General features: G+C 43.9%; 1 protein-coding gene across 1 annotated transcript in view; it reads right to left on the bottom strand.

Moving 5' to 3' along the window:
- LOC147750599 (band 4.1-like protein 2) overlaps window positions 1–14,024 on the bottom strand; it is a 627,758-nt gene extending 613,734 nt beyond the window's left edge. The window contains exon 1 of the mRNA XM_086929700.1: window positions 13,536–14,024. Coding sequence (XP_086785826.1) covers window positions 13,536–14,024 — 489 coding nt within the window. The remainder of the gene's footprint in view (window positions 1–13,535) is intronic.
- Between the last annotated feature and the right edge of the window lie 7,967 nt (window positions 14,025–21,991).

Raw genomic sequence — 21,991 nt, 5'->3', positions numbered from 1 at the left:
GGTGCAGGGCTGCGAGCGAGGGCAGGCGCAGGACTTCAAGTCCCAGGAGCGCCTGACCCTCAGCATCACCATCAGCTGCGACGCTCTCCCTGCTGGCCCCTCCCCCGCCTCAGTGCTGTTGAAATCTCCTGTGCCTGTGGAAATCATCGGATTGCTCACCTTTCCTGCTGCTTACAAAGGTCAGAGACTGCGAGCTCCTTTTCTGCGGATTGCTCTTCTCTTTTTGTTCAACTCCTCGCGGTACCCGCTGCGCGGGTCCCGCTTCGCCCGCAGCGCTTCTGACCCGTGCTGCTGGCCTGCTTGGGACATCGAGACTCTGTGAGCCAAGTGTTTGAAGAGGCAGAATCTCCTCTTGGGGCGGTGGTAGGTGCAGGGCTGCGAGCGAGGGCAGGCGCAGGACTTCAAGTCCCAGGAGCGCCTGACCCTCAGCATCACCATCAGCTGCGACGCTCTCCCTGCTGGCCCCTCCCCCGCCTCAGTGCTGTTGAAATCTCCTGTGCCTGTGGAAATCATCGGATTGCTCACCTTTCCTGCTGCTTACAATGGTCAGAGACTGCGAGCTCCTTTTCTGCGGATTGCTCTTCTCTTTTTGTTCAACTCCTCGCGGGACCCGCTGCGCGGGTCCCGCTTCGCCCGCAGCGCTTCTGACCAGTGCTGCTGGCCTGCTTGGGACATCAAGACTCTATGAGCCAAGTGTTTGAAGAGGCAGAATCTCCTCTTGGGGCGGTGGTAGGTGCAGGGCTGCGAGCGAGGGCAGGCGCAGGACTTCAAGTCCCAGGAGCGCCTGACCCTCAGCATCACCATCAGCTGCGACGCTCTCCCTGCTGGCCCCTCCCCCGCCTCAGTGCTGTTGAAATCTCCTGTGCCTGTGGAAATCACCGGATTGCTCACCTTTCCTGCTGCTTACAAAGGTCAGAGACTGCGAGCTCCTTTTCTGCGGATTGCTCTTCTCTTTTTGTTCAACTCCTCGCGGTACCCGCTGCGCGGGTCCCGCTTCGCCCGCAGCGCTTCTGACCAGTGCTGCTGGCCTGCTTGGGACATCGAGACTCTATGAGCCAAGTGTTTGAAGAGGCAGAATCTCCTCTTGGGGCGGTGGTAGGTGCAGGGCTGCGAGCGAGGGCAGGCGCAGGACTTCAAGTCCCAGGAGCGCCTGACCCTCAGCATCACCATCAGCTGCGACGCTCACCCTGCTGGCCCCTCCCCCGCCTCAGTGCTGTTGAAATCTCCTGTGCCTGTGGAAATCATCGGATTGCTCACCTTTCCTGCTGCTTACAAAGGTCAGAGACTGCGAGCTCCTTTTCTGCGGATTGCTCTTCTCTTTTTGTTCAACTCCTCGCGGAACCCGCTGCGCGGGTCCCGCTTTGCCCGCAGCGCTTCTGACCAGTGCTGCTGGCCTGCTTGGGACATCGAGACTCTATGAGCCAAGTGTTTGAAGAGGCAGAATCTCCTCTTGGGGCGGTGGTAGGTGCAGGGCTGCGAGCGAGGGCAGTCCCAGGAGCGCCTGACCCTCAGCATCACCATCAGCTGCGACGCTCTCCCTGCTGGCTCCTCCCCTCTGACCCCTACTATAAACCACCCCTTAGGCCCCGCGGCGCGGGAGCGCGCGGGAGTGCGCCGGGAGAAGCCCGGGACAAGGGCGGGCCCTCTGAGGCCCTCAGAGGCACGAGAAGGCTAGGCTAGGCCCTCCCCCCAACATTCACCCACCCATAAGTTACACAAGCTATCTGGCTTTGGCGCTGTGTCCTCCCTGCCGCATAAGAGTATTGTATTAGAAGATAGAGGCCTACCTCTTAGGATTTGTAATATCTGGTTGGACACTTTAGAGTCAATCCATCTACTCCTTTCACTAATTGATAAACAGTTAAGTTGTTCACCTTAAGCTTATAAACTGGTAGACGTTTTTCCCACTATCATCTCCCCGGCCCTTTCTCTGATACTACTGGAGTGGGATGATGACAAAGAAATTGAGGTCCGGGAGAATACTGGTAGGAAGATCAAATTCTAAAACCAGATCGAACCCCCTCCGAAACAAGCTTGGTCAGACCTCTAATTTGAAGAGCACTTGTCAGATTTTCAATTTGTGGGAAAAGGGCAAGACCAAAGCTGCAATGGAGGATAATAAATCAGTGGTGCTCAAAGAATCCGAAGACATTCTCTCAGATAGATTATCCAACTCTCCAAGAGAGTTGTCTGAAAATAGAAATGAAATAGCGGTTATCAGTATAGTAGAATCAAAAGTAGCTCCTCTGACTGTTGAGAGTGCTTTCTCTCCTCCTGCATTCTCCACAGCGAAAAATAATACTGAATTAGAACCAGAAGTAGTTATAAAAACCAGGAACGGTGTAGAAGAGGATAATATGCACATAAGGGAAACCCCGCAAGTAGACGCCCACCATACTCTAAACACATCCTTGACAAAAGTTTCCTTCAATAATGGTTTGTCCCCATTGCTGCTGGATAGTGACCTTTGTCAAAGATATATAGAAAATGACCCGGTCACAGCGGAGATGGACCTAAAAACTCCCCTAACATTGACCCACGCCGGCTTGCAGTTATACAGTAGCACTCCTTCTAAATCCTCTCATTCAAATTTTTCCATCAGTCCTAATTTAAATCTGACTGGGATGGATGCACTACAATGCCAGGGGAATGATAAACCCATTTCGGATTCCCTACATATACTAGAACATTTACTGTTGTCCATCTTACAACTATTGGAAAAATTTGTGGGGGGTTCTGATTGCGTCTTAGATACGGTGACCAAAATTTTAAAGGTCTTATTGGGCACTCAAAAAGAGAAGGAAATAGCCCAAGTACAGTCCTCCCCGCCTCCAGTACTAAATGGGACAGACATAAAAGACCAACATTCCAAAACCAACAATACCGTAATTGAAGTACATGAAGATGGAAATCTAAGTGTCAATGATTTAGAAGTAAATTCCTATGAAAATCCCCCCCCAAAACTGGAGACGGACCTTTTCCCGATTTTTAAGAAGCAACTGGGCGAAGGAGATAGAGAGGCGGGTGAGGCTTCAGAAGAGAAGGGCAACAAAGGGAAGTTACAGGATACAAAAAAGAATGGAAAAAATAAAAGAAAACTGTTGAGACGGATAGAAAAAAATAGGCGGAGGAAAATCCTTTTTAGAAAACACCTTAATTTATCTATAAACAATGGGGTTCCTCAAATTCAGGTGGTAGCTGAAAAGGAGAATAACACTGAAATTAAGAACAATATGGAAAACATTGCACCCCTGCCCTTGGTTACGCCCGCAATATCCCTGATTCCCGCTTTTCCTCCCTTATTAACAGTCGACTCAAATGTTACCTCCCAACAAGATCACGTTAATGGGGATTTAACAGGGTCCATTATACCTCTATCTCTAGGTCAGGATCATAAATCCCCGAGTAAAGTGGGCCCAATACTTAATCCCCTGGCACCATCTTTTTCGGGAGTAGTAGCGAGAGGTACTATTTCGGCTGAGCCCAAAGAAAAATGCATAGATACTGTATGGGTGGAATTCTCTCCCCTGTTCGACACCGACTGCATTTTGAACAGATCCCTCCTTCTCAAATACTTTCAAGAATCAGCCAAATTGAAATTGATACAATCGGCTGATCTAGATATAGTACAAATATTAAAATCAGAAGTGGGGATGATAACTAGGGTGAGGTTCTACTCTAAGTTAGTAGTTAACCTTATTCTACAACGTTCAGAAGATTTGCAGAGCAGAGGGATAGACGTAATCCCGGTATTAGAGCATATAAGTCAAGTCAAGGTCTTTTCTAAACCTTCCCTGAAACCGCCATTCTCCCTGCTGCAAGCAGCAACAGGGCGTATAAATAAGTCAGGCGAACTAATAGAGCTAAAAATATGTAAGTCTAAGGACTCCCGTATGGTGTCCTATTTTGCCCCCTCTCCGTTACCTCACCATCCAGATTCAGGAAACAAAAGTGTCCAATGGAATTGGCTCCCCCGAGTCTTGGCAGAAAAACCCTCAAATAAACATTTAAATAATCAGGATCTTTAGCACAAAACTATCCATAATCTCCTGGAATGCGGCGGGCTTAAAAAATTGTCCGGAGAAACTGGCTTTTCTCTTGTCTCTGGAGAAAAACATAATATGTCTCCAAGAGACATGGTGCCCTGATAAAATCCAATTAGGGAAGGACTATTATGTTCTAGAAGGCAGTGCTACCTTGAACAAAAAAGGTCATGCGAGTGGGGGGATAGCCTGCCTTTTATCAAACAAAATAAATTGGAATTACGAACATTACTTGGACCCCAGTAAACTGTTCCAAGTAGTAACTATACTTGGGTCAAATAACTCTAAAACTTCCAACCATCTGGTCCTGATTAATGCTTACATTCCTCCAGAAATTGGTTTCAACGCAATACTTAAAAGGGTTTTCACGCACATCCAGGGTATCAGGGAGAAAGATCCGATGACAGACATAATTTTAGTTGGGGATCTAAATAGCAAGATTTCCAATATAAGCTTAAACTTATTCAGTGATAAATTAAGAGAAGAAACTCTCCGTATTCCCCGGGCAGTGTTTCCTGAAAGCATAAAAACAAATAAACGGGGTAAAATAATACTAAAGGAGTTGGCAGAGATAGACAGGCTCATAACTAATGGGAGACTTCCATCGGATTCCCCGGCTAACTTCACACATAAATCATATAGAGGGAAATCGATTTTGGACTATGTAATAACGGGGATCCAATCATTCGAGCTGCTGAAGGATCTCAACGTTATTGATACTCCGCTAAGCGATCACAAAATCCTTTCCATCTCGTTGAACATAAAGCCCCCAAGCTGTGATCAATGGTCACTGAACTATGACCAAACAAACTTCCATTTTAAATCAGGAAGATGTTATTGGAACGCGAGGGCGCATCGAAATTTGGAGGTAATGCTGGATTCAGCAATCTCCGAGCTCCCGTCCTGGAATGGCCTTGAAATCGAAAAATTCTGCGTTTTTATGAAGTCAGTGGTAGCAGGGACAAAAAAACTTAATAGGAAAAAATCTATTAGATTTTCCCCAAGCCCTTTGAGATCTCTAAATATAGAAATAAATAAATTAGTAAGGGCCCAATACCTGAATAGATCGTCGGATACAGCACAAAAAATAACTAAGCTGAAAAGGAAAAGGAGAAGGTTAGTGTCTAGGCTACGCAAAGAAAAGGAGGATACCACATGGGTAAAAATAAGAGAAGCGGCTATCCATGGGGAAATGAGGCAATTTTGGTCCCTCATAGGCGAAGGTTGCGGAATGAGAACAAGTCCCGCCCCCATTGCCATTGAGGAACATATATGGAGGGATTTTGTCATTAACCTCTACGCAAGTAACAACGAGGCAAATTCTGAAATGTGGCAAACAGACAGTAGGGAACCATTAGAATTTTTTACAGAAAAGGACATAGACTTGGCAATCAGTGAAATGCGACAGTCCGGGGCAATGGGCCCGGATGAGGTGCCCATTAACGTATTAAAACAGAACAGGGCCAAATGGTGCAAGTTACTCTGTCCTGTTTTTAATATTTGTTTATCAAGAGGCAAGGTTTTACCTTCCTGGAAGGGAAGTATCCTAGTGCCGTTGTTTAAAAAAGGAGATCGCCTATCCCCTCAGAATTACCGCCAGATTGCATTACTGGATGCAATCGGCAAAGTCTTCACAAGATGTCTACTCAAGCGGATAAATATCTGGGTAGAGCACTCGGGTGTTCTTCCCCTTGAGCAGACAGGCTTTAGGAAAAATCACGGCACCCTGGATAACTTGGCAGCCCTCCAGGTAATAACAGACAAATATATTGGAGCCAGAAAGGGGAGGGTCTATGTGGCATTCATAGATTTCTCTACAGCTTTCGATAAGGTCGACCGACAGCTACTGTGGAGAAAGCTACAAGATCTAGGAATGCCACATGGTCTCTTAGGTTTGGTTCAAGACCTACACGACAACACATGGTGCAGAGTACTATTGGGGGGGGGAAGAGGCTTATCCCAGCACATCCCATCTGCAAACAGGGCTGTCTTTTACCCCCCTTCTTATTTTCCCTATACGTAAGTCATCTTCCCCATAGATTATCAGCAGGAGAAGGCATTGCCCCACGCTTGGGAGATTCATTCATCTCTTGCCTAATGTATGCGGACGACATACTGATCTTAGACCTCACCTCAAAGGGACTCAATAACCGTCTCCAATTATTACATGCATTCTCCGAAGAGCATTACCTGAAAATAAATATCTCTAAAAGTAAGGTAATGTGCTTGGAGGGGAGGAAAAAACTAAGGTTAGAAAACATCAGCTGGGAATTGGGAGGAAAAAAATTAGAAAGAGTATCATCCTACGTATTTTTGGGTAAGGTTGTGAATAGTAATCTAAGCAATAAATCCCATATTGAAAATAGCATCCACAAGGCAAAATCACAGGGAAATGGCCTAAGAGCACTATATAAGTCGACCGGTAAAAGGCACTTTGAATATCTGTTGGAGGCATTCCGGGCAAAAATCCCCCCAACCCTGCTTTATGGCATAGAGTTTATCGAACTAACTGAATGGGGTTTCTTAGACACTGTTGAGGGATCCCTCTTGAGAAGCTTAACTTCAGTTAATAATAGCTGTAGTACTGCTGCCCTTCGATTGGAACTTGGACTAAGAAGCAGCTGGGCACAGGCTTTGGCAGGAGTCATTCGTTGGGTAATATGTCTTATCAAGGGAAGGCCGGCAACATTAAGATCCCTAATTAAAAAAGAGCTGTTGGGCCCACTAAAAGAGTACTCATTACTTATAAAGAACTATAGGAAGGCCCTCAAACTCTTGGATCTAGAGGAAGCCTCCCTCCTAGCCCTTTCTACTCAACAATTAAAGCTCACATTAAAGCATGCCACCTGGAAGTTGAGCTATGAAAGGGATTGTATCCTGATTTTTCAAAAAAAGGGGACAAATAAAGTTGTTGACTCTTGTTTGGTAAGACAAATACAACCCTACGTTACTTGGAACATGCCCCATGGCTTGCGCCGTTTCTGGCTACTTCTCAGGCATGATATACTCCCTTTGAATAAACTGCTAGCTAAATGGTATGGCATTTCCAATATATGTAATTTTTGTAACAACTCAGTCCAAGACTCCTTACACGTTTTGTTAGTTTGCCCAGCACTAATGGCACACCGTCGGCAGTGGGTAAAGCCCGTATGTATCCAGTTTGGTATTTTATCTGCTAAATCTTTGATGGATGCAATTGTTTGTCCCCCGAATGAAATTTTCTGTAACAGAATTTTTAACTTCTTTAAATGTTTTTTAGAATTGTACTAGTTGAATGGCATGAAATTTCGTATAACACTGTCAAATAGGTTGATAACATGTGGCCTTATTTTATTATGTTTAACTTGTATCATTGTAATATGTGGATCTCTACGGAGTTCCAAAATCATATTTATACATTTCTATGTCTTTAACATGTGTATAAGTGACTGCACAAATAACTAAATATTTTGTCATAACTTTCTATAATTGCTTCACTGTTGAATTACAAAACATATATAAGTAAAGAAAATTAATTTTAAGTACAGTACTTGAAAGCTGGAGTTTATTTAATGCATCTTTAATCTAGATATATTACCTTCCTTTGTGCATTTATATACATTCCATATACTTATGGATCTATATATTTATTACTTTTCTTCTGATTCAGCATATCCAATGCACTACCCTATTTCTCACCCATTACTGCTCTCAATATGTCCTCTACCTCAACTCTGTGCCTCATTTCAAATGTCTTTCTACTACTGTTTCCAATGCACTACCCTATTTCTCACCCTATACCTCTATCAAAATATCCTCTACCTACACTCTTTCATTCACCCCAAATCCCATACCACTATATGACCCCCAAAAACACCCTTTCTAGACTCTTCCCTACTCTACCCCTCCTTGCATCATCTCATACCTCTTTTACTATTCCAAAACCCCAAAACAAGCCTTCACAAACCCTTCACTCAGACTCTTCCCCCTCCACCTCCCTTTTACTCATCTTTACTAATCCTTTATGGGTGGCAGAGTAGCGTTCTACTCGCCGAAAATGTGCATCAACACCTCTTCAGGGGTAGCAAACATTATATAAATGCAAACCTTTCATCTCTTCTATCTCTCCACTAGCCTTCTCAATCCAAATAACTGAGGAACACATCCACCACTCAAATTACTTTCATATATCACTATACTAATTCACCACTAATACTCTATGGGTTCCAGAGTAGCGTGCTACTCACCGAAAAAGCACTTACACACCCATCAGAAGTAGCAAGCGCTATATAAATGCAAACCTTTTTCCCTCTTCTATCCCTCCACTATCCTTCTTAATCCAAATAACTGACTAACAGATCCACCACTAAAACTAACTTTCATATTTCACTATACTAATTCACCACTAATCCTTTTTGGGTTCCGGAGTAGCGTGCTACTCGCCGAAAAAGCGATTTGACGCCTCGTGAGGGGTAGTAAACGCTATATAAATGCATTTACAATACAAACAATATTTCAGTTAAAAGTAATATATCCGGCAATTCAGAATCAAGTAGTGTTATGTTCCATATAGGTACCCTACTATAGGCTCAGGTAGTCACCTAACCTGTCACCTATATTCTCTTTACCTTTACACTACATATCGGTTCATAGTACTGACCTTTTACATAGTTACGGTAATGTCCAAAGATGACATGGGGTTTTCTCCGAAAAGCTTAAGCCTCATTTATTATGCATGAGGATTCTTGGAAACACCGCAGGACAGCAGGCCTACCATCATCTGCATAAAAAGTATGTACAAGGGTCATTCCTTCCGTCATCCAAGTCCGACATGAAAAAGCAAGATATATCGCCAGGGAGTAACCACTTGGGTGTATATATACACCATCTCAAGCTAAGTTAGTCAGAGGAGAAAAGGACTTCCATGCTGACACACTGACACAAGACGCTGAGGTTTCTGCATACAGACACTCCAGCTCGCAGTGGTATGACATCCCTTGCGGGGTAGCCATCTCGGGACCAAGATGGGGTCCCACTGTCTCTCACTTCAGGTAAAGGGGTTGACTTTATCCTATTGGGATTCTTGGCTTTAAACCCACATACATGCTAGATACACATAGGTACATCTAGTTAGGGTTGCATCGTATGAGTATGCATTTTACTGTCATGTGTTTTATATACTTGCCTGTATTAATTGTTTTAGCACAATGGTAGGAATCTACCACCCTTCTACTCTGTTAGTGCTTATAATCATTTATATCTGTTAATGGTTGTTTCAGCACACCTAGTGTACATTAGAACGACACTGGTTCAATAAATGCTTATTGAATAACGTCCCCACCATTTATTCTGTGGATCGCTCTGAGACCAAGTGAGCACGAGTGACTGAGCGAAAAGTAGTAAACTGAGGGATCAGGGTTGTCATGTTCGACAGTTGTCAAGAACTATTCTCTCCTTGGTAAGAGGGGTTTCTAGTGGCACTGTAAGCTAGCTGGTATAAAGGCTAACATTCCTCGTAGGGTTGTCTAGAATCAGTCTGGCACCAATCCTATAGTGTATGTTGTCCAAACGTGCAGATCCTATATAGGTTTATAGGAATTACACAACAGTAGGTGAAATATTTCAGTATGATGTTTAACCATAGATCTAGTGTTGAAGTAGGTGACTGTGAGTTGGTTAGTATTTGACTTGACAGAAGTAGAACTCCTGATTTGGGCAGTTACAAGGGGATCAGTTGATATAACCGATTCTCTTGCTGAGATGTTATTATTTAATAAGCCTAAATTATGTAGATTCAACAAGATAGCAGGGTCTAATTGGTAGCTTACCGAGTAGGGGTGCTTGAAGTCATCTGAGTCCAGGTGAAGAAAACATACACTTGCAAAAGATGTCAATCCATTTAGATTCTCCATCCAGAGGAGTGGTGGGAAATTAATTAATTTAACTTTACTGGTCAAGGCATGCAAATAAGGCTATGAGTAGTGGTAAGCTTGGTGAGAAAATCCAGGTCACCAGGCTCCAGTATATGACATCTAGCCAATTGCCTGTTGACAGGCTGGCAAGACTGTTTCAAGCAGGTAGCCATCAGGATATCTATGAGGACATTATTATACTGAAGTAAGTCTCTGATGTTACTGGAGCGAGGGCATCTGTAACTCTCACATCTGGATTTCCCTCCATAACACGAGTGAAAATGAGACATTCTCTTCCATTGGTGGTCCATGAGGCAGGTTAAGTTCTGTCTCAGTGGCGGTGCCAATTCCACTGATGTTCTGCAAAGCATGGTACACTGCATCATCATTGTAATGAACATGGAGCAAATGATCCCCACACCATCACTATCATCAAAATCCCAGATGCCCCCAGCTTTACCACAGGGTTAGTGTCAGGTGCATCCTGCTTTGCCACAGGGTCAATGTCAGAAAAAATAAGTAATCTACTGATAGCTTTAACGTGACAGACATCAAGCTGCATGACAATCAGTTGAGCTTTTTGTAGCACAACATTGATCGAGCTTGGGCAAACGTAGGTTTGGGATCCAATCTCCAGTGCTGGCGGAATTGGAACCAGTGTGGATAGTGGGGACGGAGTAGACGTCTGTACTATGCTAATTGCTAAGGGAACAGATGGATTGGGGGAGAACCCACCAGCAGTAACTGGACTCCAGTCGCCTGCAGTTTTTTAAATCCCTAAGGTGCACTAAAAGGAAAAGAAAGTTCACTGAATATTTGCTATATGGCCTATTTGAATGCCTCCTTCCGCTGCAGAATCGATAATGAGCTCTTGAATTTAGGATGTATCAGGACCAGCTGAGGAATAGACTCAGTGACTTGTGACAGCGGCAGAGTGCTACTTACATCTTAAAACCCATTTCTTGCAGTTGGAGTGACGGAATAGGATCAAATCCTACTGCACTTTGTATACATGTATTTGAACTTGCACTTCAGCTTACTGGTAGACTTCGAGCTGGAAGTGTAATGGTCAAGGGAAATCCCCATAACCGAGAGGGTCTGGGCCAGTGACTTGTAAGGTAGTAGGATCTAGAAGAAGGCTACAACTACTTCTTGTGCTTTGCATCCGGTCTTCAATCACAATCAGGTACATCAGCCGCACTTATCACTCAACCTAAGAGCCTTGTCCCAAAACCAGGCATAAAGGTGCACTATGACTGAGAATTGCATTCTGAAGTCATGACACAGCTTGAATTCTATCACTTTTAAGAGTCGAGGGGGGGTTTGGTGGGGAACATCATTCCCTAGCTCACTGTGAAAAGCTTAGAAGTCATTTGAATACCAGACAATTCAGGAGCAATGCTTCAGATCCTCATCAGAAGAAGCAAAAAGAAAGGAACTAATGGGGGATGCACATGGGGGGTGCCTGCCGCTTTCTGCATACAAATGCAATGTATGCATTTTTAACATTGCGGCGGGTTATACCCAGATGGCATATGTAAATGTGGCTTGGGAGCCAAGTGTGAAATGTTACATATACTTCTTGATTGCTTGACATGTCTAAAAGTGAGACAATGGTTCCTACGTCCTTTATTTATAAAACATGGCATAAGACAACGTGTACAAGCAACAAACTTGTTGATAGGAATGGAACATCTGGAAATAGCAATTGCTCTTGGTAACTACCTGAAAGAGGTAAATCGCTTAGCGCAGGAAGCTAAAAATTAAAGTACGAGGGATTGCAAGCCCATAAGACATCAGATAGTACTGTAATGAGCAACATATCAAAATCGTCTATTTTAAATGTAATAATCTCCAATTTTATTATGTATAGCATGTGTTTTAAATTCTTTTTTAACGATTTTATAATTTTTAAAATTGTGTACAGTTTTGTTTGTTTATTGACGTGACGCAGCTCTACTTTCGATCTCATTGTTTAAAGACTACGGTCTAAATAAACAGAGTTTCTCTCTCTCATTGCGGCGGGTGCAGCTTGAAGCTGCACCCGCCGCAATGTTAAAGATAGAGGATGTGACCGCCACCCTGGCGGCCACATCCTAATCTTCACGGAGGGAACGCCGCAGCCCATGCGGACGTTCCCCCCTACTCTATGGTGGCGGACGGACTCAGGTCCGTCCGCCATCATAATCGGCCCCTAATCTGGTGCCTTGAGGATATTCTACGGTGAGGAATTTGCAGATAGACGTATCCACCAAACAAGACTGATGTATAGTGAGTCCAGTGCATACATCTAGATTGTAACCTTATAATAAAAAAAGCAGGAATATTTCTCAGAATGGGGAGGTAGAAGGGATGGTGAGGAATTTGCAAATAAACAGAGTATCCATCACAAAGATAGTTACCAAAGGTAAGTTAATTTCAATACTTCTACCATAAAATTCCTCACCCCTTGAGTCAATGCCTTCAGCTAACAAGTGCTGTCCTCCCATCTGAATTGGAAATGCATACATTTAATCTTGAGAAAATCTGTAAAATTATTTGACAGATCTGAAACCAGAGCCGGCTGTACAACAGCTGGCAATGACTTTGGCAAAGCGCCAGGATGCTCTTTGGAGTAGCCGTGCGCTATAGAAGAGATTAAATAACATAACATAACATAACATAACAAAGGCACCAACGAGAACCCCGCCCGGATCTGACAGTGCGGATCAGATTGGAGTTCCTGCATGCTTACTGAGGCCCAAAGGCATACAAGAGGAGCAGTAGGAGAATGCTAATGGAAGAAAGCCAGCATTGTCTAAGTGAGGGCCGCAATATGGCTAAGGGTGGGCCCTTAGCAAAGCAGGGGTTGAGGGGCAGAACTGCCTGACAGACTATACTCTCTGGACTTCGAACAATGTTGGATAAAACGAGGGATCCTCTTTTCTCTGTATAGTTGGTCTCCTGAAGAACTTCTAGTTGGAGGAAGCACTCTTGGTGATTTACCAGTCAGGGGTGAACTGAAGTAGGACCTTGAGTGGTATTTGGAGACACCACGAGCAGACATTGTCAGGATAAATAATCAACATCTGCTTCCCACACAATGTTTAAATTACAATGTTTATAGCCTGAAAGCTTCGGAAGGGACATGAACCATAAATACTCCACACATATATTTTAAAATTGCAAAGTTTCAAAGAAAGCAACTTCACACTAGTGCAAGTACAAAAAGAAACTGATGTCAGTGAGCTGAGGTGGCACCTTATATGGCTTATATATTCAATGATGTATGTCTGCGCCTGAGCCATATGAAGACCAGTGGAGCAGGAGAGCTGCAACAGTTTCCAGATCCAGTTTGGTTCCTGGCAGAATTCAAAGGTTGCTAACTCTGCAGGTTCAAGTATCCATCTGAAGCCCCTAAATATTTAAGGACTTGAACACAGAGAAAAAAGTCTAAAGAGATACACAAGCAAATTGCGCCCATTATTTTGCAACCAGTGTTTGATGCATCAGGCCCAATGTTTTGAAATCGCTGCCACATTAAAATGAAGCATTCTAAATACTGCTATGACTATCTATCTGCACAATTTTAATTTTAGGTTTACACCACTCTCAAACATACCTGTGTTCCAGCACTTCTCACTGATTTCTCCTCCTCCTCGTCGTCTATTTTTACATCCTGTGATTGTGGTTCTTGTGGTTTCTTCAATCCCTTTTCTGTGTCCATTGCTTCCTTTTGAGAAGTTCCTTCTGTTATGGTCTTATCTTCCTCAACCACATGTGTCTGCTTCATCACTCCTTCTTCCTTGGGTTCCTCAAGACTTTCGGATCTTTGTTTTCGAAGACATGATGGGATGAAGCATGAGATGCTCCTGCCATCAGGGGATGGCTCTCCCTTTTTCTGGCTGCCTGGGCTAGTTGGGCTTGATGGTGGTGCAGGAGGACTCGAGCCCTCAGCAGCATTTGGGTCAGACCCTTCACGCTCTTTATTCTTAATGGCCTCATCCTTTAGCTGCTGTGGTTCCTTGACAGCTTGAGGCTGTTCCAGTTTCTCATCCTTCAGCTCAGGTAGCTCCTGAACCTCAGCAGTAGATCCACCTTCAGATGCCATGACTCGTTACGCTACAAAAACAAAGTTGAGTGTTACTCACCTCTACAACAAGTATCACATCATACATATTAAGTTAGTACTGTGAGCTTCTTACAAAAAAATCACAAGATGGCAGTATTTTTACAAACACAAAACAACCTTCACTGAATGCACAGTCAAAAATGGAAATAACACCCACTGTGATGTGCAGCAAAAAAAGATTCAAGAATCACTTCCCTGGTAATACTGGGCCAAATGACAAAAAGAAGTTCTGAACAAACAAGTCTTTTGAGGCAATATCTAATAATACACGTTTCACGTTGCAGTGAAACACTTCTAATTAATAAGATACTAATTACCACCTTATAATTATGCAAAACATATCTATGGCTTGTTCTTTAGGATTTGATAATGGGATTATCAATATAATGGGATACCGCACAATTCTACATATTAAACTCCCCTTATTAACTGCCAATGAATTTTTAAAGCATGCAACAAATACAATAGGTCCATCCTGGGCTTCCCCTGGGCTCATACTGCTTGGGATTCATATAAAGGTGGTTGGACAATTTCTTGCCTTTCTGCCACTCCTAAATCTCGGTATGGCTTTTAACCTAGTCAACAATTAGACAATACTTTATACCATATCAAAATGCAACAAGTTGAATTAGAAAGTCCTGGACAGTTTGCCTCGTTCCTCTAAGGAATATTTCCAATTATCCACACCAAGTTCTCCAGAACTACCTCCGGCCATCACTACAGAACTTGTTAACCATCCTTTTTCACCCCTACATGAGACTACTTGAAGATCAAATACACAGCAAAACATTTTAATGACACATATAGCACCACATTTCTTCTGAGATACATCAATCTTGATCGTGTACACAAATGAAGCCCTCCCTTTCTCCGATTCAGCAACAGATGTCACTAGCCTCTGCAAATCAATCATTAACCAGGGAATTGAGATTCCTTCCCTGATCAATTTGCCATCCTGCCTCTAAACAAGCATCTCTGCTCAGCAACGGCTTTCCCAAGGACTGCTGCTTAGCATCACTTTCAATATCTCTGCTCCAGCTAAATGTTTGGCTTTCAAGTTGGATGATCACTTCATTGTGCATGAGTGTATGACAAAGATGAATACATCAGCAACGTTTCAATGTCAGATTTGGAGAGAAATAAAACCTGGTACACACTCTCGTGGTAGTAACACCATTATGGCAGTACTACCCAAGTCCATCATTGCTCCCCTAACATCAGTTATACTGTAAGCTGCCTCCATCATTTTCCAAACACACTTCAGGTTTCATCACAATTCTTTTAAGATAATCACATCATCTTTAAAAACTCTTAAATTACTAGTACGGCCATCGAAATGAAATGCAAATCTCCACTTGCCCTCATCATTCTAAAATTCAAATTCTCATTCCTCTTAAACCACTTTTCTGGAAAAGAATCCAAACAGATGAACCTTAGGACTTATAGATTCATAACCCAAACATCAGCTCTCCAGACTGCATAGGAACAAGTTTTAATCAGGCCTAAGGTCCAACTGAGGAACTTTTGAAAACTAAAGTAAACAAAGGTCACTCTGCAGTTGTGTCTACTGGACTAGACAAGCTCTTCCAGGCATTCTGATTAAATTGCAACATTTATGGCCCATGCAGGGGATTTCCCTATTTGTTCCTGACACCACTGTATGCCCAAATACATCAGAATGACTAAGCATGCATGAAAATGTTCCCAAGTCAGGCATATGTATTCATGAGAGTAAATAAAGAACCTACATAGGATGGATGACCAGAGAGATGGTTTGTTTTCATTTTTTAAATAACAGATTTCTCCATCAAGCCTTTCACTGTCTGACTTAAAGTACTTAAGGATGGACTTTAGGATGTGTACCCCAATAACCCTATGCCACTGAAGCGGTGAACAACATATTATACACTAACTGATTCTGCACATGTAAGTGGTACATGCCACACTGTGCCATTTCACAAGATGGATCAAGTTAGAACCACCGTGCTTTTACTGCTATATGCAGCTGACTGCCAATGGCACAAGGAGTTACATAGTATGAGTGTTTGCCTCGTTCAAGATATCCATCACTATGAGCCTGAAAACGCCAGCCTATTGTGCCCAAGAAGTCTTGCAATAAGGCTCCAGTATTTACCTCAGAGGCATTAATTAATATTTTATAATGGAAGGGGCCTTATTTTTCAAACTTTCATCACAATACAATAATATAATCACTAAAAGATACTAAAATAAAAAGAAATGTAACGGCTAGGCACAAACCCAGAATCAGCCACCAAAGATCAGTCCCAAAGGGATACCTCTTACATCTAGAATAAAATGCTATCTTTCAATGGTGGTGGAAAAGTCAGACACTCTCTTGTTTTTAGGGTATCAATGCTTCTATAAATGTAGGTGCTGTGAAATACCCAATCCCCTCATTGAGACATGTTCTTTGATTTAAATTACATTGTTTTGGGTAGAAAGTAAAAGTTACACTTGAAGGTCTTATATGCCTGACCTAAGTGCACAGAATCAGATGATCTAGATGTACATTTAATAGCAACCATACATGGCTCACACTTTTGCAATGATTAGTCTGAATTAAAAATAGTTTGCCATAAAATGACAGTAGTAATGTGGTTTTGTATATCTCGGTGCAAAGAGGAAAACAAGGTGGCCTGCAAAGAGAGACCTCTTAAGCCACCAGACCTGAAATAGAGGTTTTTGTTAATAGGCATTTTATGAAAAGACACCTCATTGTCCGCATTAAAGGTAAACCAGAAACGTATAAGACTTTAAGATGGCACTTTTGTAAAGGAGCCTGCTGTATCCTGTTCCTATTGATTCTGTTCCAAGTTACGGTATGGAACTTGGGGCCTGATTTATAAATTTTCCATTCGCAAAAAGTGGTCAAAAATTGCACACAAACTTTTTGAAAATGGAAAAAAAACTTGCAAACTGACTTGTTTACTAATAGGTTGGTTCACAAAATTCTGAATCATAGTGGGTTGTGATTTGCCCTACCTCTTTAGTATGCATGAGGCAGGTCAGAAATTGCAGCCTACTCCAATTAGCGAGTCACAGTCATGTTGGCCTGCTGGGGTCAGCAGACCATCATGTCTGCGATTTCTTTTAAATAACGCAATACTTGTTGCTTTTTTTTTCATTTAATGGACCAGTTTTCTGAAAAGGAAAATGGGAAGCATTAAAAAACGTGAAAAGTTGAACAGACCATTTTTAGGAGTATGCAGTGGTCCCATGAACCTCTATCTACACCTTAAAACATTTTTGTCAACACTCTTGAGAAGAAAGGATTCCCCTGAGGACCTCTTTCGGTTTGTGGATTGCCTACCATAAATTTGTAAGTGGTGGGAAAATATTAATGCTTTGCAACTAGATTTCAGTCGCAAATCATTTATATATCTCTTAATAAATTGGTATTTGCAAGGGACGTTCCTAACAATCCCTTCTAAATAGCGTTTCCTTAATGTTTATGTTGGACTTGGCCCTTAAGGCAGGTTCACCCCTAATCTTTTTGCTTTAGATCTGTGATATGCGTGGATGATTTTATGGTCTGTGCGCACTTTTTCTCTGTGTCCCAGAGTAAAGTGCGTGCATGCATTTAGGCTGGCCTGCTCTCCCATAGGGATGCATGGGGAATGTCTGTGTCCCTAGTAGTTCCTGATGCGTGGGGAGTGCATGCTCGAATTTGGTATGTGCGTGTTCGTGGGAATGAATGCTTTGCAATGGTGTATGTGGCATGTGTGTGTCATGAGTAGAAATGCCATTTCTAGTACTTGGCATATTACTGTAAAATATGCCTGCAGTGTGATTGGCTGGAGCTGGCTGGTGAGCCTGGCTCCAGGAAGGCTGGATGGGTCTGCCCGGTGGTGAGTGTGAGATCAGCATGCTTGATGGCTTGGGAGGAGTGCACCTGGTCCCTGATGGGCCTGGACTTTCCCCAGACAATGCTGGCTCCACCCCCTGTAGTGCGACTGATGGCCCGAGCCCTGCCAGTGAATAGAGAGGGTGGTTGAGGTAAACAGAGTACTTCAGAACCAGCTGCGACTGGTTTTCCCCCCACCCTGCACCCTGAGACAAAGGGGTTTTTCTGTATAAGAAGGGGCTGTGTCCCCATACAATTTGTCCTGTCTTTGGTTTTCTTCCAGGATCTTGCCAGAGGGGGCTGCTGCTGCTGCAGGGGCCAAGAGGACCGCCACTTGGCTGTCTCCCTGCCTGGAGACCCAGTGTGCTGGCTCTGGCCCTGCCTTGCCCCTCTGCCTGCCTCCAGACCCTGCTGGAGCTTTCCTGTGCCTGGAGGCGCCCTGATCTTGATTTATAGCGCTAGGCGCGCTTTCCTTGTGCCCCAGCGCTCAATAGCGCTTTGCTTATCTTCTTAGCGCTGAGCGCGCTTTCTTCAGCCCCTAAGCGCTTGGGAGCGCTTTATTTGCATTGCCGGTGCCCACCCGGCATTGGAGCTGAATTGCCGATTTTTGTGCACAGCGAGTGCCTACCTCGCTTTATATTTAATTTGAAGGCCGGTGCCACCCGGCGTTGCCCCGTGGTATTTTATTTAGTTCGAGCCGGTGCCCACCCGGCATTGCCCAGGAAATCACCGCCGCAGCCCGGGAGCACTGGAAGCTGTTGCCGGGCCGCCGCGCTGCCTGCAGCGACCCGGAAGTCCCGCCTCCTGACCCCCAGGGCCGCGCTGCCATTGGCGGCCCCGGCGGAAGTCAGGCGGAGGGAAGAGCGAGACAAGGCCAGGCGGGAGGCGAGAGGAGCAGCCGGCTCCGTCCTCGAGGCTCCCGAGTGGAGGGGAGCCCGCCCGCGGTCTCAGCCGAGCTGCCGAGGAGCCGTCCTGCCACCCAGAGACCCGGTGAGTGCCTGCAAGGGGAGAGGGGCGTCGGGACACATTGTCGGTGTCTGCCCCTCCCCCGTAGCGCGATCTTGCGCGCACTGTTGTATGAAGCCCGAGGGCTTCAGGGGGCATTTGTCTTGGATGCCGAGTCCCCCGTGAGGGACTCCAACGCGCCCCTTGATTGAGTGAAGCCACGAGGGCTTCCAAACGGCATATCTTTGTCTTCAGAGCGGCCCCGGTTGGCAGAGGGCCGCTCCAACGTGGGCAGCATTTCTTAAGTTTGAGAGCCACGAGGCTCTGAGGGGCCATTCTGTTCTGCGAGCCCAGCGAGGCTCATTGCCCACATCGGTTAGAGCCCTGAGAGAGGCTCTGGGGAACTTCCATTATTTTAAGAGCGCTGGAGCTGTAATTTGCACATTTTGCTTTGCGAGCCCTGAGAGGCTCCTTGCCCACTTTGTTCTTGAGCCCTCCTGGCTCCAACGTTGTGCATCTGTATTTACAACTGTCCAGCACTTAGTGGACAGTTGCCACGTTTAGGCTTTGTGTTCTGTGCTGCCTGCGCAGACCTCCCTGACACTGAGACTCAGGGCATTCCGCCCCTTTCGAGGCCAGTTGGCCTGAGGGACATTTGTGAGTGTTGTGCTGTGTGCACCCCGCGCATTGTGATTTCTGTGTATGTGATTCTTGCGCAAGATGTTCTAATCTGCACCTCTGTGTTTAATGCCTCATGTGCAATTGTTTATGTCCGCTTACCTTTTCTAAAAGTGACCTGATTAGGTATTTCATGTTTATCCCCTTTTGCTAAATGTGACCTGCATAGAGGATTGTTGACATCCCACTTTAGGTTTATCCACTTTGCTAAATGTGACCTGCATAGAGGATTGGTGATGTCCCATTTTATGTTATCCACTTTGCTAAATGTGACCTGCATAGAGGATTGCTGATGTTTCATTTTATGTTTAGGTTTCCTTCCCTTTGCTAAGAGTGAACTGCTTAGGTGTTGGTATTCCTTCCTTAGGTCCTGATGAGAAGGTCCTAGTTACCTGCATGATTACCTACAGTGTTTAGGGTTGCGTAGGAGGTCTTGACTCTGTTCCAGTGATTACTGGATGTGTGTTGCATTTATAATTTTGGTGCTACTCATTCTATGTTTACGACATAAGTGTATATCTACCAGTATTATTTTCTGACAAGTGCCTACCCCTGACAGTGGTCCATGTGGCCCTGTCCTGTACATAATTCCCCTTGTAAATTCTGCCCGTGCCCCTGGCACATTGTACAGTTTGCGTGTGTTATCTTATGTGTTTTGTTTATTATAATACAAAGGCTATTTTTTATATATCCTTGTGTGGAGTCTTTCTTTGTGGTGGGCCTTGGGTGTTGTTGCTGGGGTGCGTGCGCAAATACTTAACTCATACCGCCTCCAAGTTTAGCCTAGACTGCTCGCGCCACGTTACCTAGAGGGCGAGTGGGGGTTACCTTGGTGTGTGACTCCCTTGCCCTGACTTTAGAAATGGCGATCCCTGACTGACCTCGACGCGAGTCTTGGCCGGCCAGGGTCCCGTTTCTAACAGTTTACTTAACCCATTTAACAATTCAGAAAACCTTTTCCAAATAGTTAATTTGGTTTAGTAATTTAATTAAAGTGTCTTAGCATAGCAAATACTCAGATTTACAGAATCTGAGGGTTTGTGACCATTAAACCATTTTGAACATCAGGCTCACAGAATTTAGGAAGGTTCTGAAAGGGGCAATTAGGAGGACACAAGGAGAAGTGTGGGTGACTTGTTATAGCTCCTGTTGTATTTTAAGAGAATAAACCTTCAACCTAACATCCAGTCTCTGAACATCTTGACGGAGTCCATTTGGCACAATGTGGGAGAACAACCACACCCCAAAATTTTGAACAACCCAAAATATACCTAATTCGGTTCTTCCACAGTTGACTAGATTGAAGATGGTGTTAAACCTCAATTTCTTGAGTCAATGTGTCCCCAAGTTAATGCACCATCACAAACATCAATTTTGCAGTGTAAAAACAATTCATTAGGTAATGAGGTCAACTGAATAACCGAATTCCAAAGCAAGGAAAAGTTATTGACGTGCTCAAACTAAATATCCTATTGATGCATTGCAGGCTTTGTTTCAAAATGACACTTTCAATGTCTCTGAACTTGATTTATCTGGGTGGTTGGTGTGGCAAACAAATTCAAATGCTTGTCAACTACGTTTTTATAATGTAACACATGGTTTCACAGAGAATAGACCGGACTCTTGATATCCGCATTCACATTTGGTCACCACATACTCAGTGAGTAAATTATGCCAACAATGGTTGGAACATTCCACCATATTATCATCTGTGAAACAGCATCACACTCTCTTGTTGAGTGACATCAATTTGTCTGATTTTATCTTGGGACCTAGGATTCCTACATGTTATGTTAGGTTATTGGGCACTTATAAAGCGCATGGCTACTCCATGAAGTGTCCCGGTGCTGAGAAAGGGAACCAGTGACAGAGCAGTACAGGCACGCACATGACAGGTGCTTTACTGTACGAAAAAACTGGTTTTTAAACCTCACAGATCTAAGAGGTTTTTATATGCAGCTTATAATGAAGTTTGGAAACTTTTGCAGATAACGGCAGCTCTTCGTCTGCGTCAAATTGATCAACCAAATTTAGAAAAAGTCCTTGCCGTGGCCGACAATAGCATCAATACACTTTCTTCAGGCATTTATACATTGGATAATATTGTTTCTTCTGTTATTGATTTTGTTGTGTCCGTGTTATTTCATGGACAAAATCAGTTACGATCAGTTATGTAGTTTGCATGGACGTTACAAACCCTCAAAATGGGAAAAGTCACTTGGGATTATTTGAATGCTTCTGTTTTGTTTCTACCATTTAATCTGACTGATAAACAGAAATTTATGCCTATGAAACATGCCACATACACACTGTTGCATATTGAACAATTGTAGCCCTTGCCGTTCTTTGTGGCGGAAACAGATTATGCTGTTTGGTTAATTCATGGGGTTATCTCTCTACCTTTTTTGCTGATTCAGTTTAAATCATGCAATTAACATTTTCCGATTTGCCGTTTTGA

This window comes from Lissotriton vulgaris, chromosome 1_1 (assembly GCF_964263255.1).
Source record: "Lissotriton vulgaris chromosome 1_1, aLisVul1.2, whole genome shotgun sequence".
In the NCBI taxonomy this organism is placed as follows: Eukaryota; Metazoa; Chordata; class Amphibia; order Caudata; family Salamandridae; genus Lissotriton; species Lissotriton vulgaris.
This window is presented reverse-complemented; position numbering and strand designations above follow the sequence as displayed.